The sequence below is a fragment of the Hemicordylus capensis genome, chromosome 2 (assembly GCF_027244095.1).
Source record: "Hemicordylus capensis ecotype Gifberg chromosome 2, rHemCap1.1.pri, whole genome shotgun sequence".
Classification (NCBI taxonomy): domain Eukaryota; kingdom Metazoa; phylum Chordata; class Lepidosauria; order Squamata; family Cordylidae; genus Hemicordylus; species Hemicordylus capensis.
This window is the reverse complement of record NC_069658.1, coordinates 194,722,474-194,742,962: the sequence shown is the minus strand read 5'-3', so window position 1 is coordinate 194,742,962 and position 20,489 is coordinate 194,722,474. Positions and strand designations below refer to the sequence as shown.

General features: G+C 46.2%; 1 protein-coding gene across 8 annotated transcripts in view; it reads right to left on the bottom strand.

Moving 5' to 3' along the window:
• TNS2 (tensin 2) overlaps positions 1-20,489 on the bottom strand; it is a 149,871-nt gene that overhangs the window by 35,372 nt on the left and 94,010 nt on the right. For 6 of the 8 annotated variants that reach the window (XM_053303866.1, XM_053303870.1, XM_053303869.1 and 3 more), the window contains 11 exons: positions 19,094-19,132; positions 10,197-10,235; positions 8,271-8,320; positions 6,346-6,517; positions 4,971-5,021; positions 3,431-3,553; positions 2,912-2,976; positions 2,593-2,676; positions 1,569-1,681; positions 416-476; positions 215-293 (listed from right to left, as the gene is read on the bottom strand). In XM_053303866.1, coding sequence (XP_053159841.1) covers positions 215-293; positions 416-476; positions 1,569-1,681; positions 2,593-2,676; positions 2,912-2,976; positions 3,431-3,553; positions 4,971-5,021; positions 6,346-6,517; positions 8,271-8,320; positions 10,197-10,235; positions 19,094-19,132 — 876 coding nt within the window. Of the gene's footprint in view, positions 1-214; positions 294-415; positions 477-1,568; positions 1,682-2,592; positions 2,677-2,911; positions 2,977-3,430; positions 3,554-4,970; positions 5,022-6,345; positions 6,518-8,270; positions 8,321-10,196; positions 10,236-18,962; positions 18,992-19,093; positions 19,133-20,489 lie in introns of those variants that run through there. The other 2 variants (XM_053303873.1, XM_053303874.1) reach the window with 2 other exon arrangements.

Genomic DNA, 20,489 nt, shown 5'->3' with positions numbered 1-20,489 from the left:
CACATGAAGCCAATTGTACAATGAGTTTCCATGCACCCACTGCCAATTGCCAATTATGTGAAACAGGGGAAGGGAAATGCATAGTGTGGATGATGTCATGCCACACATTGTTATATGCATGTTACTGGGAAAAGAGAAGAAAGAAACATGGGTGTGGTCGCTCTGTGATTTTTGTAACAACTAGTTCCACCCTTCGGCCCTGAGCTACGCTCACCATGACATCCCCTTTTAGGAGCAAGGCTGGTTCCAGGGTGATGCAGAGTTTCTGAGTCCCACCGGCACCTTGGATGCTGCTGCAAGACACAGAAAACACAAGGGGAGTTAAATCAAAAACACATGGAGACTGATCCCTATCCTAGATGAGTCAGAAGGATGAGCGGGGCGTTTGCTCTAGAGAGCATCAACTCATACTCACTAGATCCCAGAGGTGTAGACTAGCTGCATGGACTGGTAGATCTTCAGGAAAGGTTGGTAGCCTAGGAGAGGAAAGAGAGGCTAGAACATCATCACACTTCTGTGTAAGAAGAAGAGAACATCTCTTGTCCCTAGAAGGAAGGATGCCCTACAAGGCAGAGAAAGTCCACTATGGGAAGTGGGAAGTAACATGTATTATAGGCAACACATTTGCTGAAGAAAGAGGGCCATGCACACAAATTCTCAACAGGAACATGGCTGCACATATCCAAAGGTCTTGTCTGCGACTCTATAGATTCTCAGTTCGGTAGCCAGTACCAAACTGAACACTTCTGCAGTGTGGAATCCCTGAATACATGATGCCCTGCATGTGTCAAATTCAAATAACCAACTTCCCTGCGCCCACTGCAAACTTGACCTGACATTGCATAGATTGGGAGGGGGGGCACACTCCCAGCTTGCTTGAGGAGCTGGATTAATCAGAAGCAGCCCAAGAAACCTAGACTTGTGCTCTGCATTTGACACTGTAGGTACTCCTTGAATTGTGACCCCCAACTAGCTGCCTAGTTCGCATGCATGCAGAACTAATCCCACACACATACAACGCTTTCTAGTATGTACATATCCTAACACAGGGGTTCCCAACCTTGAGTCCCCAGATGTTGTTGGACTACAACTACCATCCTCCCCAGCCAAAATGGCCTTCAGACAATCTTGGATCTCCAGATGTTGTTGGACTACAACTCCCTTCACTGAACATCTGTGTGGCTGCATCCCTCCACAGACTAATTTTGAGCTGAAAGACCAAGGCAAAGTGTGGGTGCATGGAGTCTCACTTCTAAAGCAGCATCATATACAAGACTGCATAAGGTCTTTACAGCTTGTGTGGCACAGAAGTTAAGACGGGCCCCTTAACTTGCAATTTCCATTCACAACTGAAGATTGAAAGCCTCTTAACTCTTCTCTTAAACCAAAGTTTGTGGATGACTGAATATTTTTATCAGAAGAGGCAGGATAGTAGACAAGTGCATACATAAATGTGTGCAAGGCAGACTGGTGTAAGCTGTTTGCCAGATTTCTTTTGCAGGCATATGTCTGACGTGCATATGGCGGGGTATTTTCTGGATACTCCTTTGTGATCCCATAGCACTTACCACCTCCAGCCTCAAAGGTGGGGATAGTCGGGAGCAGGACATGATGCAGAAAGAGCATATTGCTGTTCATCTTGATTGTGCCAGAGAGTAGCCCACTGAAATAATGGATATACCTGCCAGCAGGAAAGAGAAGGAAGGATCAGTGTGATGAGGCCTTAGGTGCACCTACAAGGTACATGAATGAAATGTGAGGCCTGAGAAAGATAGAGCACTCCTGGCTCCCACTTCTCCCTCTACTCCTTAACCTCTTAATCTCTTGTTTCTTAATAGTGACCTATCTCTCACTGAGGTGATAAAAACCTGTGCTTGGGCTGTACCACTCAGATGGCGGGGGGCACACATGATTGAATGATTTTCCATCCCTGCATGTACAAAGCTGCCATGTCTGAGAGAAACAACAGGTAGAACCCATCTAGTTTTATATAGAGAGGATATTTATTTATGTTTTTGTATGGAAGAACATTCAGTTATGGTGAGCCCCCACCTGCAATCTGCAGTGGTATAGCTCTAGCATTTCTCTTGGTTCCCTGCCAGCTTCCTCTCTCTCATGGAGTCTGAAGGATGGAGGGAGCAGAAGATGCTTCCTAGGCATCAGAATAGTCTCCAGGCATAAGGATTGGGCCAGATAGGTGGGTGGGCCTTGGAAATGTTTCACTACACACACACACACACACACACACACACACACACACACACACACATACACACACACACTTTCATTTTTAAACACGCTCTCACATGGGTATCCAAAAGTGGGGCAAAGGAGATCGTTGCCCCCTTCTTCTATTGAGTCAGTCCCATTGAATTCAATGGGGCTTACTCCCAGGTAAGTGGATATAGGATTGCAACTCTTGCCCCTCACACCTGGAAAAAGTCCTGCAGACACCCAATAGTCTCTTATGCCATGCCACTGCCTCCCGCAAGCTCATTTGCATTGGCAGCCCTTTTGAAAATACCACAGCTAGCCAAAAAAGGGAAGTTACAGATAACGAGGAAGAGCCAGGGATGTGGATGCAAGTCTTACCTCTTCTGAGAAGGTTGCAGGGAGGCAGCCACCTTGTCCTCACAGAACTTGCGCATGGTCAGTGTGCTGAGGGCCTGGTCTGCACTGAGGACAGAAGAAAGCCACATTATATCTGGATGCTACCCACAGTGACTGGGCCTAAGTGAGGCAATTCTGGAGGAAGGAACAAAACAAGATTCCAGAGGAGAAAGGAAGAAAAAGAAGAAAAAGAGTGCTGCATGTGAGGGAGGAAGAGCGAAGATTGGCTTCAAGGAGAGTGATGGCCTACACACAGCTACAGCCTTCCACCCACATCTCCCTTCCCTCACCCCACCAGTACCTTGCAGAGATTTTGCTGTAGTACATATAGGCTGCTACAATCACACCCGTCTTGCCCTTGTTGCCCTGGCACAAAGGGAGAGAGATAATGCATTAACTAACGCCCCCCAAAAAGGTAATACAGCAGATCCCCCAATGTCTTTTTAAAAGATGTTTCATTAAACAAGTTCAAGATCTAGCAGTATTATGTGAGATCTATTTTTAAAGATATTTTAATTGCCATTTCAGCTGCCACAAAGCAAGACTGACAACCTAGTGACTAGGTTCAACCATGCCCTTAATACTGGAATTCAACGGTTCCAATGTTCAGTGTATTCATCTGGAGCCCTGAGCCTTTGCAGCTATACCACCTTTGTCATAAGACCTACTGAGATGCAATTTGAGTTGGCAAACTCAAGGCTCAGCTCATGGCCCTCAACAACTAGGAGCCCTCATCCCACCCTGGTGACTTCTTGTCCCTTGCCATTCACAACTGCTCCCCCTCAATCTTGATCTGTGAGTGGAGCATTTCCTCCTGCACCTTGCAATGAAGCACAACCACATGCTGCGGGTCTGAGTTCAGCCAGGTCTCCATAGCTTTGCAGATGGAACAGATTTTGTCCAGTGGTGGTGCATGCAGGTCTGGCCAGCCAAAGTCTTGCACCTAAGCCAGGAGAGGAGAGAAGCATTGCAGTTAAGAACATGCACACTCATACATCTACGTAGGCAGAACTAGATGGGCCCAGAGCCAAGAGGTCTAGGATTCTTTACTGTTAAGAAGTCCACGTTCTGCTGGAAGAAACCCAAATGCAATCATTAGAATATACTATGCACAAAGAATGTATATCTTAACTCTTATTCAGTGATTAAAGGACTGCCTATATAAAACATCCTCTGCCTTGGGTTCCCAGGTGGTGTTGGATTACAACTCCCATCATCCTCATTCACAATGGCCAAATGCCACTGTGGGTGGGGATGTTGGAGTTGTAGTCCAACAGCAACATCTGAGGATCCAAGGTTGAGAACCTTTGGTCTATATTCTGGAAGGTGTCACCACATTCTGTTAGTTGTAAAATCAAGGGCCATACACATTTTTTCAGATCATATGGAAAAAACCATTTTAGTATTACTGAGAAGTACAGTTCAGTATCTTTACCTGAAATCAATGAGACAAAGCAAGAGATATCTTGTGCTACTTACACAAAAGCATATGAGAATGTCATTTGAATCAGCGATTATTGTGCAAGACCAGCCTCACTAAGAAGTGAAGGCAGTTAGTTGCCAAGAGAAGTTTCAGCTCCTCCCTCATTTATTTCCAGAATGCATCTTAACTGGGCCAGGAATCAGACTGACAAGCACTACACTGACTGTCAGTACTGAGAATTAGGGATGTGCACGGAACCAGGAGGGGGTCGTTTGACAGCAGGGTGTGTGCACATCTTTAAGGGCTGGGGTGGGTGCACTTAAGCCTCCCACCTCATTTCTCCCACCAGTGCTCCATTTTGTTAAAGCCCCTCGGGGCGGCAGCATACCTCCCTGCCATCCTGTCTCCCAGAAATGACCGTAAGTAACAGATGCGCCTGTCACATTGCTGGCGGGTGTGCACACAGCGTTGCAGGAGCGCATGCACCCATGCCCGATGCATGCAAGTGCGTCTGTTAATTCTGGGAGATGGGGCGACGGGGTGGCAGGGAGGTATGCCGCCAACCCGAGGAGCTTTAACAAAACGGAGCGCCAGTGGGGGAAATGTGGTGGGAGGGGTAAGTGCACCCTCCTCCTCCCTTAAAGATGCACCCCATCCCATCGAAACCGCCTGCTGATCGAACCGGTTCGGAGGCCCACAAAAGGCCTCTGAATCAGTTCCATGCACATCCCTACTGAGAATCAATAGAGCAGCTGCCATCAGTGTTTACTTCTGGCACCTGTAAGCATGCTGCATTGTGGGTTCTTAGATCTCAATTTATCTCTTTTTCTTTAGATCTGCTGAAAGCAAAAGTGGCCAGAGCAAGCTGAACTCGTTGAGGTCATTCACACAATCAAAACCTGTGTTCTACCTCTTACCCCAACCCCATTTCCCTCACCTTGGGGTTTAGTTTGATGATGTCATGTCGTTTCTCTGATAGGTTGCAGAGCTGTTGACACAAAGAGAAATCTCATTGGCTACTGTGGCTAGCAATGATCATCACAGTGGAGTTGCCAACTAATTCATATTTTACTCATCTATCCAGTATGACAATGTTCTTTCCAGTAACAAGTATGGTCTGAAAAGTTAAGACTTCATATTCCATCTTTGCCATGCCCCCTGCCTCTGTCTTAGCTCCACATACATTGACTCTGCCCTTAATCATGTTTATTGCATGATATTTTTTTAATGAAGAGTTAGAAAACTGATCCTCTGCTCTGCCAGCATTTCTATCCTTCCCTTTTCCAGAATAGCTGTATATGGACTCTTCCAGACAGTGGCTGACATACAGATCAAGAATGCACAAACTCAGCAAAAGAGCAGCCTAACATCTCAACTAACTGCACTGGCACAGCAAGGGAGCAGCAATTTTTGACACCCTCCCATTCCCCAGGAAGCCTTCTGTATCACCCAAAAACATGCCCCTGGGGGCTGCAGAACCCTCAGGGACATACTTTCAGGTGGCACAGAAAACTTCCTGGGGAAGGAGAGGGCATCCAAAATAGCTGCTTCTTCATTGCACCAGTGCAGTTAGTTGGGGAGTTATATTAGGCTGCTCTTTTGCTGTTTGTGCATTCTTGCTCTGTGATATATATTCCAACTTCAGTGCAAATAAACAATGAACAACACAAGAAATCCACACAAAGGACAACACATAATATTCTTAGCACCATCTGCTGGCAATCTCTGGCAATCCATGAATGTGCCCCACACACCAATTTAGAATAAAAAGAGTTTGAAAATATACAGTTTATTAATGGATTGCCGTAGATTGCAAGCAGACGACGTTAAGAACATTACACGGCATCCTCATAGGTCATGTCAATTTCTTCTTTCAATTATTGTTTTCATTTGCACTGAAGTTGTAACATCACAGTCTCAAAGAGCCCCATGTTACCTTGCTGCCGAATAGGATGCCTAAGTACCTTGCACTTTCTGTTCCTTCGCAATATCATCTTCAGAATATACATCTCTCTTGCCCTCACAATGTGTAAACTGTCTCTGCTTTGGCAGTTAGATAGGACAGTCATGTGGAATAGGAACAAGGAGCAGGAGCCTCCTGTTTCTGCCTGGCAGGCTAGTATTCAAAGCTACTCTCTGTCCCCCTGAGGAGGCAGGTTCCTGTATGAAGGTGGGCCCACCACACACTCACTCAAACCCATGTAACCAGGAAGTGAGCAGTTTCCATTTTAAACTCCCCACCTGGCAATAAGCCTCACAGGCCTAATGGCATTTTGCCCACTGACATCTCCTACTTCCCGTGGCCCCTTTACCATGTACTTGTCCTCATGCTTAGACTTCAGCATCTGAGCCACCTCTCGGAGGTTTCCACGGTAACGCTGCTCCTCCAAGGCAGGGGGGAAGAAGACAGAGATGATGCGCTCAGTGATGTAGGTGAGGTCAAAGTCATACTTGCGTTCCATCACGTGATCCAGGCTGAAACTCCTAAAGGAAGAAAGGAATGTGTTTTCGGGAAGCAGTTCCCTCGTGGGCATTTTCCTACATTTTAGAAGCCCAACATGCTGCACTTCAAAAGGAACCTAGAAGTGTTTTTAAAAGCTAACAGAAAAAAAGGGGACTTAAGGATGTATACATCCACTAGCTGGTTTTACAATAATTGCATACTGCAGTGAAATTGCACTGTGAAGCATTTTGGTTGTGTACGCGCCATGCTTTCACCATACTTTCAGGCACCATACTTTCAGGTGCCCAAAGAACAAAGCCACTGAGACCACACCACAGTCTAACCTAGCCATAATCACTTCTGTTCTTGACGCAGAATAACAAATACATGCATTATTTGTTTTTAGCCATATATCCTGCCTTTCAATAACATAACAGTCTCAAGTTCCGCGAGGTGGAGAGCAGTGGAGAAATGCTCCGTTGAGTCCCATAAGGATCACTCTGCATGCATGCAGGCACTGCACCCACATGGGGAATGACTGTACCTACAGTTTGCATTGGAAATTAGTTGACATAATTCCAGTGGCAGAGCCACCACTGGGCAAACAGGTTCAAAGAACCCAGGCCGCGCCCCTTAGGGGCTGCGCCTTGTGCCCCTGCCACACACCCTGTGTCTGATGTAAGACGCAGGGGGTGGGGTTTTGCTCGGAAACAGAGCGCGCACCCCGTTTCCAAACAAATTTCCAACTAGCGCCGCATTCCAAGTGTGGCCGGGAGCGGCTCTCCCTGCTTCAAAAGGCAGGGAGACATGTTCCTAGCACTGTTCCCTCTAAGGCGTGCACACATGCACACACTCACAAGTTCTCTGATGTCCACTCAGTTAAATTTAGAACCTGCTCAGGTTGAATCAGGAAGGCCCCACTCTGAATGCATCTGCGCGCACAGTGCCTTGATACTGCCGCCCGGAACAAAACTCATTCCGCACAGAGATGAAAAAAATTAGAGGGACCACTGGTTCCCAGCTAGGCTGGGAAGCCAGCGCTGGGCTAAGCGGCTCAAAAATGGAGCCAGGCGGCCTCCCTACGGAACATGGGACACCACTGTCCCCCCTACAGGCCTACAGAGTTCTGACTATAGTGATGAATATTATATAACCAATGTACCACCCGCCTCTCAGCCAACGCTCCTGAGGCAGCTAATAATAACCTTTTGTAGAAAATTCAACGAAACAATTATAAAAGATAACATCCTAATACAAAAGTCACAACTGTAGCATCCATTTAACATTACTTTGGCTGACATAAGGACAATTACTCAAAGTAGACCCATTGAAATTAAAAGGACAAGTTAGGCAATGCCCAACTTGTCCTTTTAATTTCAATGAGATTACTTTGAGTAATTTTCCTCCTCATGTCAGCCACCATCATCTTACATGAGAACCGATATTTGTTAGCTAGCGGAGAGGTTCTTTCAGTGGATGAATGAGAAGCAGGAGAGCCCAAGACAGATGTCACTTATGACCTATGGATGGACCATGGCTGATTTTGAGATAATTAGGGTTACTTTTTGTCTTTGTTCCCGTTGAATATGATCAAGCAAAATTAATCATGGTGTTCCAGACATGTGGCTTCTAAGCTTAGAGAATAATTAAATTACTGTCTCCCGCAAGAGCTTCTTTGCTTGCAGGAGCTACAGGGATAGCAAGACCAATTCATTATGGAGAGTAATGGAGCAGAAGCTGGCAGTGATGCTTCCTCCTCAATTCTAGACCTTTCATCTAATGCCAGACCCTTACCTGGGCAGTGTGTTCCGTTGCTTTGCAGTGCTGAGGGACTTGGTGGAACCCTGAAAGACACATGTGGGGAGGGAAGTCAGCAGCTGGCAAAAAGGCTTCAGAAAAGCAGATCCAGAACAAAACAAATCACAAGAGTATCTGAAAATAGCTTGTAGGAAACTGAGCAATAAATGTCCTTCTGCTGGTGTCTCAAAAGCGAACACCACAGGGCTAGTTCAGACAATACTTCATCCACTAGACTGACTACAGGGTAAGGTTGTGTACATGTGGTGAGTGTACACAATCTGCTCCTTTCTCGGCATGCAGTGATGCTATTTGTCAATCACATGGAGGCTTTTCAGACAGCAGGCTTTACTGTGGGTTTACCTTACCGTGAAACTTTACTGCGGGTTTGAGACATAACAGATACTCTGACTCAAAAAGAGGATTGTTTTACCCCGGGCTAGGTCACAATATGGAGAGGAAAACTCGAATCATGTTTGAAGTGCTCTCTGAAATATCACACAGATTTTGGGATAAATCTGGCTGGTATGTGAACGCACACCCACCCTCCCAAAGGAAAGTCGGTGGTAAAGTCGCTGTCTGAAAAAGCTCGTGGGAGAATGGTTTGCTCTCTGTGCAGAGGAGCACTTTGTACGACCCGCCCACACGTGCAATTAACTAAGGGCACACCTGTGTGCCAGGAGAAGGGAAAGAACATAGCACAAAATGTATGTCCTTATTTCATCAAGTTGAGGGGAGCAAACAAAGTATAATCCAAACCAGCCCACAGATAAGAAACAATGTAAGAATTCAACATAGAATACATAAGCACCAACTGATGCGTAAGTTGGTGACTGTACTTGAGATTTATTTATTCATTTTATGGATTCATATACTGCCTCCACTTGTGTCTCTAGGCGGTTTACATTCATATATATATATATATAAAATGTTAAAACCAATAATAAAAAAGCAACAGTGCAATATTTTAAAAACCATCTCTCTCTCTCTATATATATATATATAATTCTCTAAGACGTACCCATGGCTAATCTCATGCGTGGCAGCTCTCGCAAGAGTTCACAAGCAAGCTGCCAGGAGGGGGAGAGGAAAGTGGCAGTGGCAGTGTGGTGGGGGAGAAAGTGGTGGGTAGCCGCAAAAAAAGGTGAACAGGTCGGTGGGTGGGGGAGAGGGTAGTGGCAGCGGCTGGCCAGGTAGCCAGATGGAGAGAGAAAATCACGAGGAGACCAGCTGAGCAGGTGGTGGATAGGGCGGTGCAGCCTCCCTCTCCAGGCCCGCCTGCTAGCCAAAAGACAGGTCGGGCTACACTGGGGCCAAATGAGGCCTCTCTGTGTGGCAAGCAAGGGGAGGGCAGGAACAGGCGAGCAGCAGGGAGGAACGGGCTAGTGAAGTCTCTGGAGGGGAGGCCAAAGGCTGAGTGCACTAGCGCACAGATGCTCTGTGCAGGTTCAGCTAGTTCCATTCAAAACAACTGAATTTTTTTACTTCTCAAATGCATTTTAGCCCTAAGGTTGATCCTTTGGGAACAGGGACCCATTTCTTCATCAGTTTCCCTTTTTTTAATTCACAAAAAGCAGCCAGAGGGGCCAGAGGGGTGCAGATTGAGAAGCTATCACTTTCGCCCTATGATGGTTTCTTGCCGAAAATTCTCCTTCACTTAAAATGTGGCTCTTTGCTGCAAATAGTTGCTTCGGGGGCAATAGCTGTTCTAGGATGATTTTCAATGGGAAAATGACACTGGTGAAAAGCACTAACTTTCTTGTCTTCATGGTCCCCAATCCACATTCTTATCCCAGTGGCTGCTTTGTGTGAAAAAGGGAGGCACTTCTGGTTTTAAGCCTGTCTCTTAATGACAGGCTTAAAGCATTGTGGAGCTTGGCCCCTTGAATAGGCAAGGTTAAAAGGGATCGTATAAAGTCTTACCAAATGTTCGATACGCCGGACTGGGGCTGTATTCCGCCTCTTGACATGCAGAAAAACAGGGAGAAGGAGAAGGGCATTGAGGAGGTGGGGGGGAACAGAAGAGGAAACATGAAATGCAAGACTATTGAAAGCGATGTACAATTTCTTTTCCTGAGAAGCCAGCCATGGGAATGGAGCCAGTTCTCATGGGGGGCTTGCCGCTGGTTTATGTAAACTGCTTTATGACAGCTTCAGCCTCAAGCCAAGACTGGAGAAGTAGAGGTATGCAATGGCAGTAGCTACACCTACTACTAGGAGGTATAGTAGGAGATTTTCTTACTAAGAGGTGCCACTATAGCAGCCCTGTTATGAACACACAGCATTCCTTTCTTCTCAGGGAGAACATTAGGGTCCTGACATCAGACTCCAGAGCGTTGCCTATCTCTTTTCAACAACATCTCTTGATATTTCCCTTGGTGCGTTTCCTTCCCTAACAGTGGTATATCCTGGACAGCCTTTGGAGGGGTCGGGGAACACTGGAGGCTGCTTGCTAGGTCTTGTATAAATCCCTGATTTACAGCTGTACAGGTCGAGCAGGTATTATGAGGGTGCAAAAGCCTGTACCCAGGTCAGGCAAGCAGATCCACAGTAACTGTGTTCCTAAAAGATCAAATCAAAGTCTGTGCCCAGAGCCATACTGATCATCCGGTAAGGTTCACTTAAAAAACAACAACAACCTCACAAACATTCTACTATAAAGATAACAAATGTTGTATACCCCTTGCTCTCTGAAAGGAGGGAAGCCGATTCACTAGCATATACAGTTATAAATACAGACATTAAAATGATATGACTCATCTGTTCTGTATTGAATGTGGCTATCTTTGTTTTCTAAGCTAGAACTGCAAACATCCCAGCAAATAAAGTACTGACACTTCATTATTTCCTAGAAGACATATAGCTTTCTTATTAATTTGACATAATACATTAAAAGCCAGCTGGCCACCAGCTTGGATGGCTTTAAAAGGGGATTGGACAAAATCATGGAGGACAGATCTATCAATGGCTACTTGTCTCGATGGCTATATCAGGGTTCAGAGGCTTCTGAACAGCAGTTGCAGGGGAGCAATAGTAGGACAGGGGGCAAACCTTCATCTCCAGCTTGTGGGCTTCCAAGGGGCATCTGGGGGCCACTGTTGGGACTAAACAGATACTGGACTAGATGGGCCATGGGCCTGATCCAGCAAGAATCTTCTTAAAACCACCTAGTTACTGACTTCATCTAAGGGTGGACCTACATATGAGAACCATGAAGCTGCTGCCAAAAATGCCACCCCCCAATGTGAAGTGGCAGGAGAGGTGGAAAGCTAACCCCATGTCATGACTGCATCTAACAGAGGGCAAGGGGGAAACCCCTGCTAACTGGGCAAAGGGGCAGTTTTCAAAGTATATTAAGCAGGGGGAGAGCACCTGGCCCTTCTCCAGGGGTGTAGCTATAATTGAGTGGATGGGTTCAAAGAACCTGGGGCCCCCAGCTCGTGAGGGCCTCCCAGATCCACCCCTCCTATTTTCTTCATTATGTTCCTCACTCCAAGGGGCCGCCAGGGAGATGGGTGAACACGGGCCCCTTCTCCCCTAGCTACACCGCTGCCCTATTGAACCTCAGCACAGCATCCCCGCAGTGGTTGTTGCTGGTGTCCATCTAGATAGCCTACTTTCCAGTAGGCTTATGAGATCACCCGGCATTCTATGTGTCTGTCTGTGTGTCTGTGTGCATGTGCATCCCGCACTATCAACTTTGCAATGCCTGGACCAATATGAACCAAGTTGGGTACAGTTGAGGGACACATAGGGACACCTCAACAGTGTAGTTCATGACGATGTCATCTACCCCAATTCAATATGGCAGACGCTTAAACGTTTGAGGCGCAAGTAGAATAACTTGTGAACTGCCTGACTAATTTGAACCAAATTTGCTACAATTGTAGGGACACAAAGGGATGCCTCAATGGCATAGTTTGCGATGATGTCATCCACTCCAATTCAAGATGGCAGATGCATGAATGTTTGAAGTGCAAGTAGGCTAACTTGTGGACCGTCTAACTGATTTGAACCAAACTTGGTACAGTTGTAGTTACTACTAAATAGCAGTAATAGTATGAGGAAGATGTTTTCAGCAGCAACATCTGTTCTTGTCAATCCTAAGTCAACTGCAAATACACAACGTAGCAGAACACAACCTTGTGAACTCTGGTAGATCCTTCGATTCACACCATTTCCTATTATGATAATGTACTGCAGTTGACACATGATTATGCCTTTGTATGGCTCAAGTGGATATCAGAGTTTGGACACCTGTCAAAATCTGCAGTGTGCCATGTCCTGGAACTCCTTTGAATGTGTTGAGTAGCCAGAATGGTGTCTTCATGTCCCAAGATTCAGAAGAATGTCCCACCACACCCAATACATTGATTTGTGGTTTTGTCTTACTAAGAAATTTTCATGGGATAATTCCTACCCTACAACACATTCCTATCCCCTCCTCATTTACTGGGGTTGCTATTAATAGTCTATAGGCCTGACTCCTCTGTACATTTCCTGGAGACTGGCTGGCTCATTCTTCCTTTTCTATCTTTTCAATTTGGCATAACCTGAAAGGAAAAGGAAGCAAAGTTTGCCATCAGGATGGGGGTGCGTGCTATATGATGGTCGTGTTTGAGAGAGGATGCACCTGTTCTTTCAAGCTCACTGTCATCACAACAAAAAGTTGCAGGAAAGACAAGCAAAAGGTCTCTTAATTCCAAAGATCAAACCTGCGATGAAAAGCAAAGCAGGGAGACACTCCGGTTTCCTATAAAGCAGGGGTTCTCAAACTTGGATCCCAGGATGTTGTTGGACTACAACTCCCATCATCCCCAGCCACATGGGAGTTGAAGTCCAGCAACAGTTTGAGAACTTTTGCTATAAAGCAATAGTTTCAGAGCTTTCTATCCTCCGGGAACCTCTTCCACGTCATTTTGTCAGCCAAGGAACTCCTGCAAGTTGGTCATGAATTCCCTGTGCATTACAAGGCATTCTGGGGCATGGTTCAGCATACGTTCTCAGACAATACTGGTTGCTTGTCAAGCTTGTTAGGCCTAGTTACCCCCTTCCAAATGAGTGTTAAATCTAGAATGTGTACAGCACTTTCCTGCAGCTGAGCAGCACAGGGGAAGATCAGGGATGGGGGAGCAAGCCATCTTTCAGGCATGTTGTATGCCATTACTGCTCTGCTCATCCATGAGGGCTTGCAAAAGACAGTCTGAAAGCAATGCTATAAGGATTGGTCTGGATATATTGCCCTGAGGGGAGGTATAAGGAAAGGAAGATCAGAAATGGTTTTAGGATTTGCATGGACCAGGTAAGGAGGAGAAGGATTTTGTCAGTAAAGTAAGCCAGGCGGCCTCCTGTGCAGACTGGAGCAGAGAGCCAGAAAGCAGAGAATATCTGGACATCTCTATGAACCAATGTGCAGCCATGTGGAACCTCCATGTTAAGGCTGGGAAAACATCTGAAAGAAGCCACACTTCACTGAGTATCAAGAAAAATCCCCATGGCCATTTTCAGCTTTTTATATCTAGACAGGAGGTCTGTTTTGGATCCTTGAATTCCTATCTTTCCATCCTGCTTCCGCTGAGAACTCAATTAAACCCATCTCTTTAAACACAGTCTGCCCTATTCACATATACAGTGTGTGTGTGTGTGTGTGTGTGTGTGTGTGTGTGTGTGTGTGTGATTTTTAGAGCAAATGGGGTACGTGGGTCAGTGGAGCTGATCCCTTCCCATTGCCCATAACTTATCTCTCTGCAGCACCTCTCTCCCAGATGCTTTTTCTCAAACTGAGCAACTGTCTGCTGCCCCTCACAACTAACTTAATTTAAAGAGATGTAGGGTTCCCATCTTGTTGGGTTTCTTTTCTCTGTCCCTCCTCTACTACACTTCCAGCAGCATTGCCAGAGAGAGAAACAACCCACAACCCACCCACACAAACTATGAAGGAAGCCCCTGCCCTCACACCAGCTTCTGCAGGGGCAAGAGACATGAGACAAACTCCTATGTTATTGAGCCCCTGGTGGCGCAGTGGTAAAACTGCCGCCCTGTAACCAGAAGGTTACAAGTTCGATCCTGACCAGGGGCTCAAGGTTGACTCAGCCTTCCATCCTTCCGAGGTCGGTAAAATGAGTACCCAGAATGTTGGGGGCAATATGCTAAAATCATTGTAAACCGCTTAGAGAGCTCCAGCTATAGAGCGGTATATAAATGTAAGTGCTATTGCTATTGCTATGTGCAGAACCCCAGTTGTGACCACAGCAGCAGTCAACTCACCCTTTCTCCAGTCATCTGGAACATTCTCCCTCTCATGCCTTTGTGCACGCCTTTCTGCCCACACGAGAAATCGCGACTGCGTTGCTTAAGTTTCAGTAATCCTGATTTTAATCTACTTGCTTACAAAAGTGGAAAAGGTCTCATACCTCAGAAAGAGGTCTAGGAGCCTCATAGATGGACAGGAATTCCAGGACTCCTGGCAACTCTGTCTTGATGGTAGCTCTTAGGAGCCTAGCTGCCTGACCCATGTGGTCACTATGACACCGAGGGCCTCTATTGACCCTGTACTTAAGGCAGACCAACATTATACTTCTCTCCTTGCTATGCAATTGACTCTAGTAACAAAAGCAGCCTGCAAAGCTCTCTGGAGAGACACTCAAGATGACCTCTTATCTCTTTCCTCGGAATTTCTGGGGAATGTTTCTGTACAGTAGGCGGCAGCCCAAAACACCCCCCTGCCAATAATGATGGTCTTTTTGCGCTGGGCGGAGTTGAATGCTTCCTTGTTGCTAATGGATCAGATCACAAGGAAAGCGGCAGCTCTACGTTTGACCCTCGCAGAGCAAACAAGCCTATCGGACTCCAGCGACAGGAGAATGTCCTCTTAAATTGCACTAACAACATTTCTTTCATTCCATCTCGAGAGGAGATTTTGCTTCCTACCACTGTTTATCTAGCAACTCCGTATGCAAAGTCCTTTATAGTGGTCATCCATCCTCACATCAGCCCTGTGAGCTAGACTGAGGCTATCCTGAATTTACAAATGGTGCATCCAATACTAAGAACTCGCCCAAGATCACACCACAAATCCAAATCAAGAACCATCTCCCTTGTATGAGCCTGCCTCTCATGTTTGCTCCACCTCAGAGTCCTTCGCCCAGGTCCCACTGCTGTCAGCAATAGGGTGGGCTATGTACGGGGGATGCCGGCAATAGGGTGGGCTATGGGCTATGGCTCCCAAGATCTAAGGCTTCCTGAAGGAGGTGCTCCTGGACTGCTTTTCGGCTGGCAGTGAAGATCATTGCATACAGGCAGGCCTATCTGAATGCTGATTTTAATTAAGATTCACTCTTGGTGGTGGTTTCTAATTAATTTTTTACTGGCGCGTGCACTTTTATTGACACTTCTTCAGTGCTGTTTTATCTTGCAGCTGTAATATTTTATAAATTGCAAATGGCCTTGTATACATGCGGCAAAAAGATAGGTTATAAATCAATAAAATAGCCGTAAAGGTGTGCTGATAGATCCTAAGTCTATCAGGTAACCCCCCCCCATCTATTTGTATCCACATGTCTTTAGCCTCTGAACTTTTTGTACTGGTTGTTCTCTGCCAAAGGCCACTGCAAACAACCTCTCGGTCCATATACAAACCCACATCATGTTGTTGTTTTAAATCTGTCAAAAGGGAATAATATTCAGGCTCACCACTCCATCCAGAGCGGGCAACTGTGGTGGGAATCTACTCATTTCCCACTATTTAACCTTCCTGACTTTATGAAAATGATCTTTCAGGAATATCCAGGGGTATTCTGTAGCAACTTTGTTCTTGAGCATGCTGCCACAGAAGAAGAAGAAAACAAAACGCTGGTTGAATCCTCATATAACAGAATTGCAAGTCATCATGTCAACAACAGGAAGAGACTTAAAATCAAAGTTTTCTCTCCCTCCCTCCCTCCCTCTCCCTAAGCCTCCCTCCCCAAAAGTAAGAATCATCAGCATTTCCTGCTTTGGCCAGCAGATTCCAAAGGGGGGATCATCTCAGTGCAGCCAACCTCCCTTTCTCTTTAGAAGGACATGCAGGGGAGGGGTCATTTTGACTCTTTGCTTCAGGTGTAAAAACATCGAAGACCGGCACTGCTTTTTTAATTATTTTAAAATATTTTGTTTTTCACATTTTTGCTGTGCCACATGGCCCAAGCAGAACCTCCAGGCAGCTAACAAACAAACACAGTTACAAAAGGACAAAGGCCTTTTAAAGCAGAAACAAAGAGCTAAGCACATTTCTCATTCAAAAGTACAGGATGCAACACAGCAGCAGAGAAGGAGAAGCCAAACCTTAACCAACCTTTGAAGGCCAGGAGAGAGAGAGCTTGGTGGGCATCTCGAGGGAGGGACTGCTACTCTTTGTCTCCACCAGTCTAATCTTGGTTAAGGAAGGTATTGGGAACTTCTGAGGATTGTAATGTATGGGGGATGCCAGTAAGGAAGAAGGCAGGCCCTTAGGTGACCTGGGCCCAGGCCATTTAGGCCTTCAAAGTCTCAAACCAGCACTATGAATCGTGTCCAAACCCACTGTGGAAAACCAATGTAGAGTAGTGGTTAGAGTGTCAGACGAGGGGTGGGAAGACCCAAGTTCAAATCCCCACTCAGCCATGAAGCTCACTAAGTGGATTTGGGCCAGTCACTATCTTTTGGCCTAACCTACGTTGCATGCTGGTTATGAGGTTAAACGGACAGGAAGAACCATCCACACCAAAGTTCTTTAGAGGAAAGGTTGGATGAACATCTAAAACAAACAGACAGATGCACGTGTAGATCCCCATCCTGAATCTCAGGAACATTTTGTTCAGGGTAGTGGAGGAACTTGAATCCGTATCTCCTGAACCCAAGGCCAATACTTTCCCCATTAGCCCACTCTGATTCTAGGTTATATTTGCCACCAGATTCTGGGGCAATCTAGACTTCAGCCACGGATCTTGAGATCCAGGTGCAGGGACTGACTTTAGGAGAAGCAAGTGTGTGAGGGGGCAGGACACTCACTAAGTACTGTGTCACTTTCTATCTAGATCTGGAATGGATCCCCCTTAGGTTAGGCTACAGAGGGCCTCTATAGTTTCAGGTCCTCCTCACCACTCTTTTTATGCCCTTGGAATTATGGGCGTGAAGTGGGCGTGAAAGATGCGGTTTGCACCATGAAGGCTGCAGCAAAAGCTTCCATGGTTCTTGTACTGCTTACAGGAAGCTCCCATGATGCCACTTGACCCTGGATGCCCTGCATACACCTAAGAGGATTCAGAGCCTCCAAGCCCACCTGGACTGAGCCTTCCCTCTGCCTGCCTTCTGACAGATTCCTCGAGGGCAGCAGGACAGATTCAATGCATACCTGGTAGCAGCAAACACACAGGCCTCTAGGGGGGACCCCAAGGGCCATCCCAATTTGAAATCCATCCATCTGGGGCCAGCTCTAAGTGTCAGGGGGCCCTCAGCAAACTGCCCTCCATGGGCCCCTCCACCCAGAGGTGCACCTAGGTAATTTTGGAGCCTGGACCTAAAGGCCTTAGGAGCACACACACATACCCCGCTGCAAGTTAAGCTCCAATCTTTTGGTAACCCTAAAAGATAGATATAACTTGATAAGGACAGCAAAAGGCCAAGATGATCTAACACAAATTGATACAGCGACATCTCTTATTGGATGAAGAAACACAGCATGAATAAGATAACACCTTTTACCAGATTATTTTATAAAATAAGCAAGCTTTCAAGTTATACAGAAGTCCTAATACGATGTACTGGAAAGTGGCTCATTCACAAGCTACTTTACAAAGACTGCATTTTTACTTTGAGCTACAGATCTTCTGTGGAAGCGTGTCCACTGTTTTTTGTTCATATGTACAATTTTATTCCCAGGATCAGCCTTGGAGAAAAGTAGTTCTGTAGCACCAGGCAGAAGCTTGATATGCACTGACCTGATTATGACATCGCACACTCTCATTAAACACACCACCACAACTCCCACCTAAATTTTTCCATTCTTTAACATTTTAAAATAAAATTAGAATTTCAAATAAAGTGTTAAATCAAGTTCCAAGCAAATGTTAAAATCAATAACCACAGAAGCAAGGGGTTAATCTACCTTCCCCCAAACAACTGACTTGTGTTGCTTGGGTGCATGAGCTGCGCGCCCACATGACCTGCGCTGCTGGGAGCAACACGGATCAACAGAGGCTGGGACTTGTTAGCCTGGCCTCCAGATATCCCATAGTGCACTGCGCACTGAGTCAGTGCACTAGGTGTTTCTCCCAGGGGATGGATGCTCTAGGCACCCATCTCCGTGTCAGCATGGGCTACAAGCATGAGATGCAAGGGCATTTGTGCCCTTAACCTCAGCTAAGAGCCGGGCTTTGGCGCTGGGTTTGGTGCTGTGGGACCACCAAGACCTGCGTGGATCCTAGCTGTTCTTACAGGCAGCCAAGCCTGGGCTGGGCTGCTCATGCGAACAGCCTCAATGTTTTTATTTTTAAAAAATAAAATAAAATAAAGGCCTGAAATATGTAGGGAGGTGCAAGATGGAAGACTTGAATTCAATTCACTGAGAAGTAGGTCTGTTGAAAAAGCACTGCAAAGGTGGAGGGAAGCCAGGCTAACTCTGCATTGCGGGGGGTGGGGGGGGGACCCTGGTGAATGCTCAAGTGTACATACCCAAAATTGGTCACACACTTCATTTTTCTACCCATCCAAGTCCACACTATAAACAGAGAAAACAGCAAGAGAGAAAGACAACACAGGTAAGGCATATTTTACATGTTGGATATGCAGAGAACAGCACTTACCAGTTCAGGCGGAGGAAGAGGCTGGCAGGATGATGGTACCTGGAAACAAGACGAAATGGAGAACTACTGTATTAGACCCCTTGCACATTCCTGCTTAACATGAAGGCCTAGCAGTTTGCCAGCACCCCCAAAAACTCCCTACAGAGCTCTGCAGTGGCATCCCAAATAACTCCTTCCTCTCCCCACTGGAGTTGTGGGGGCAGCAGGGAAAAGTCTCTTGCTCAGCTCCTTGTGCTGCCTCTTTTCCCATCAGAGTGTTTTCTTTGGCTGGGCTAGGCCCTTCCAATGATGGCAGACACATAGGCTGCAATTCATCGTGGCCAGGAGGCAGCACGGTCAATGCAGGGGTGGGGGCGCTATATATAGAGAAATGTAAACAGGCTGCACCCCACCCAGGAGAGAAGCACAGTGAGGCTATTCAGCGCTGTTCTCTCCCTTCTCACCTAGCTAAACTTGCCCTGCATCCCTGAGTGACCCATGGGAGAAGAGAGAGATTGCAAGCACCATCCTTATTGCATGGTTCTGAGGTTGCAAGTGACAGAGGGCCCATTCCCTCCCCTTCCAAGCAGTCTGGTTCAGTGGTTAGGACATCTCAGAGTGGTGTATTGTTTTGTTGTTAATGAATACTTCTGAATTCAATTTTGTCTCAGTGCAATTCAACCACAGTTTATTTGCTTGGCTTTGTTGTCACATAAAGTCCAGATGATATCTAAATATGCATGTATGTTTGTATGCATAGTATTGGGAGTGCCCAACTTAGAACATAAGAACAGCCCTGCTGCATCAGGCCCAAGGCATATTTAGTTCATCATCCTGTTTCACATTGTGGCCCACCAGATGCCTCAGAAGCCCACAGGCAAGAGCTGAGGGCATGTCCTCTTTCTTGCTGTTGCTCCCTTGCAACTGGTATTTAGAGGCATCTTGCCTCTGAGGCTGAAGATGGCCTATAGCCACCAGACTAGTAGACATTGATAAACCTAACTCCACAAATTTGTCTAAACCCCTTTTAATGCCATCCAAGCTAGTGGCCATCACCTCATCCCAGGGCAGATTATTCCATAGATAAATTATCCACAGTGTGAAAAAGTACTTCCTTTTGTCAGTCCTAAATTTCCTGGCCTCCAGTGTCATGGGATGGCATCTGGTTCTCATGGTGTGAGAGGGGAAGAAACATTTCTTTCTGTCCTCTTTCTCTACTCCTTGTGTAATTTTATACACCTCAATCATGTCTCCCTGATCATGTCTCTACGCTGTCTTCTCTTTTCCAAACTAAAAAGCCCCAGATGCTGTAGCCTTGCCTCATAAGGAAGGTATTCTAGGCCCCTGATCATCTTGGTTGCCCTCTTCTGCACCTTTCCCAGTTCTACAATGTCCTTCTTAAAATATGGTGACCAGA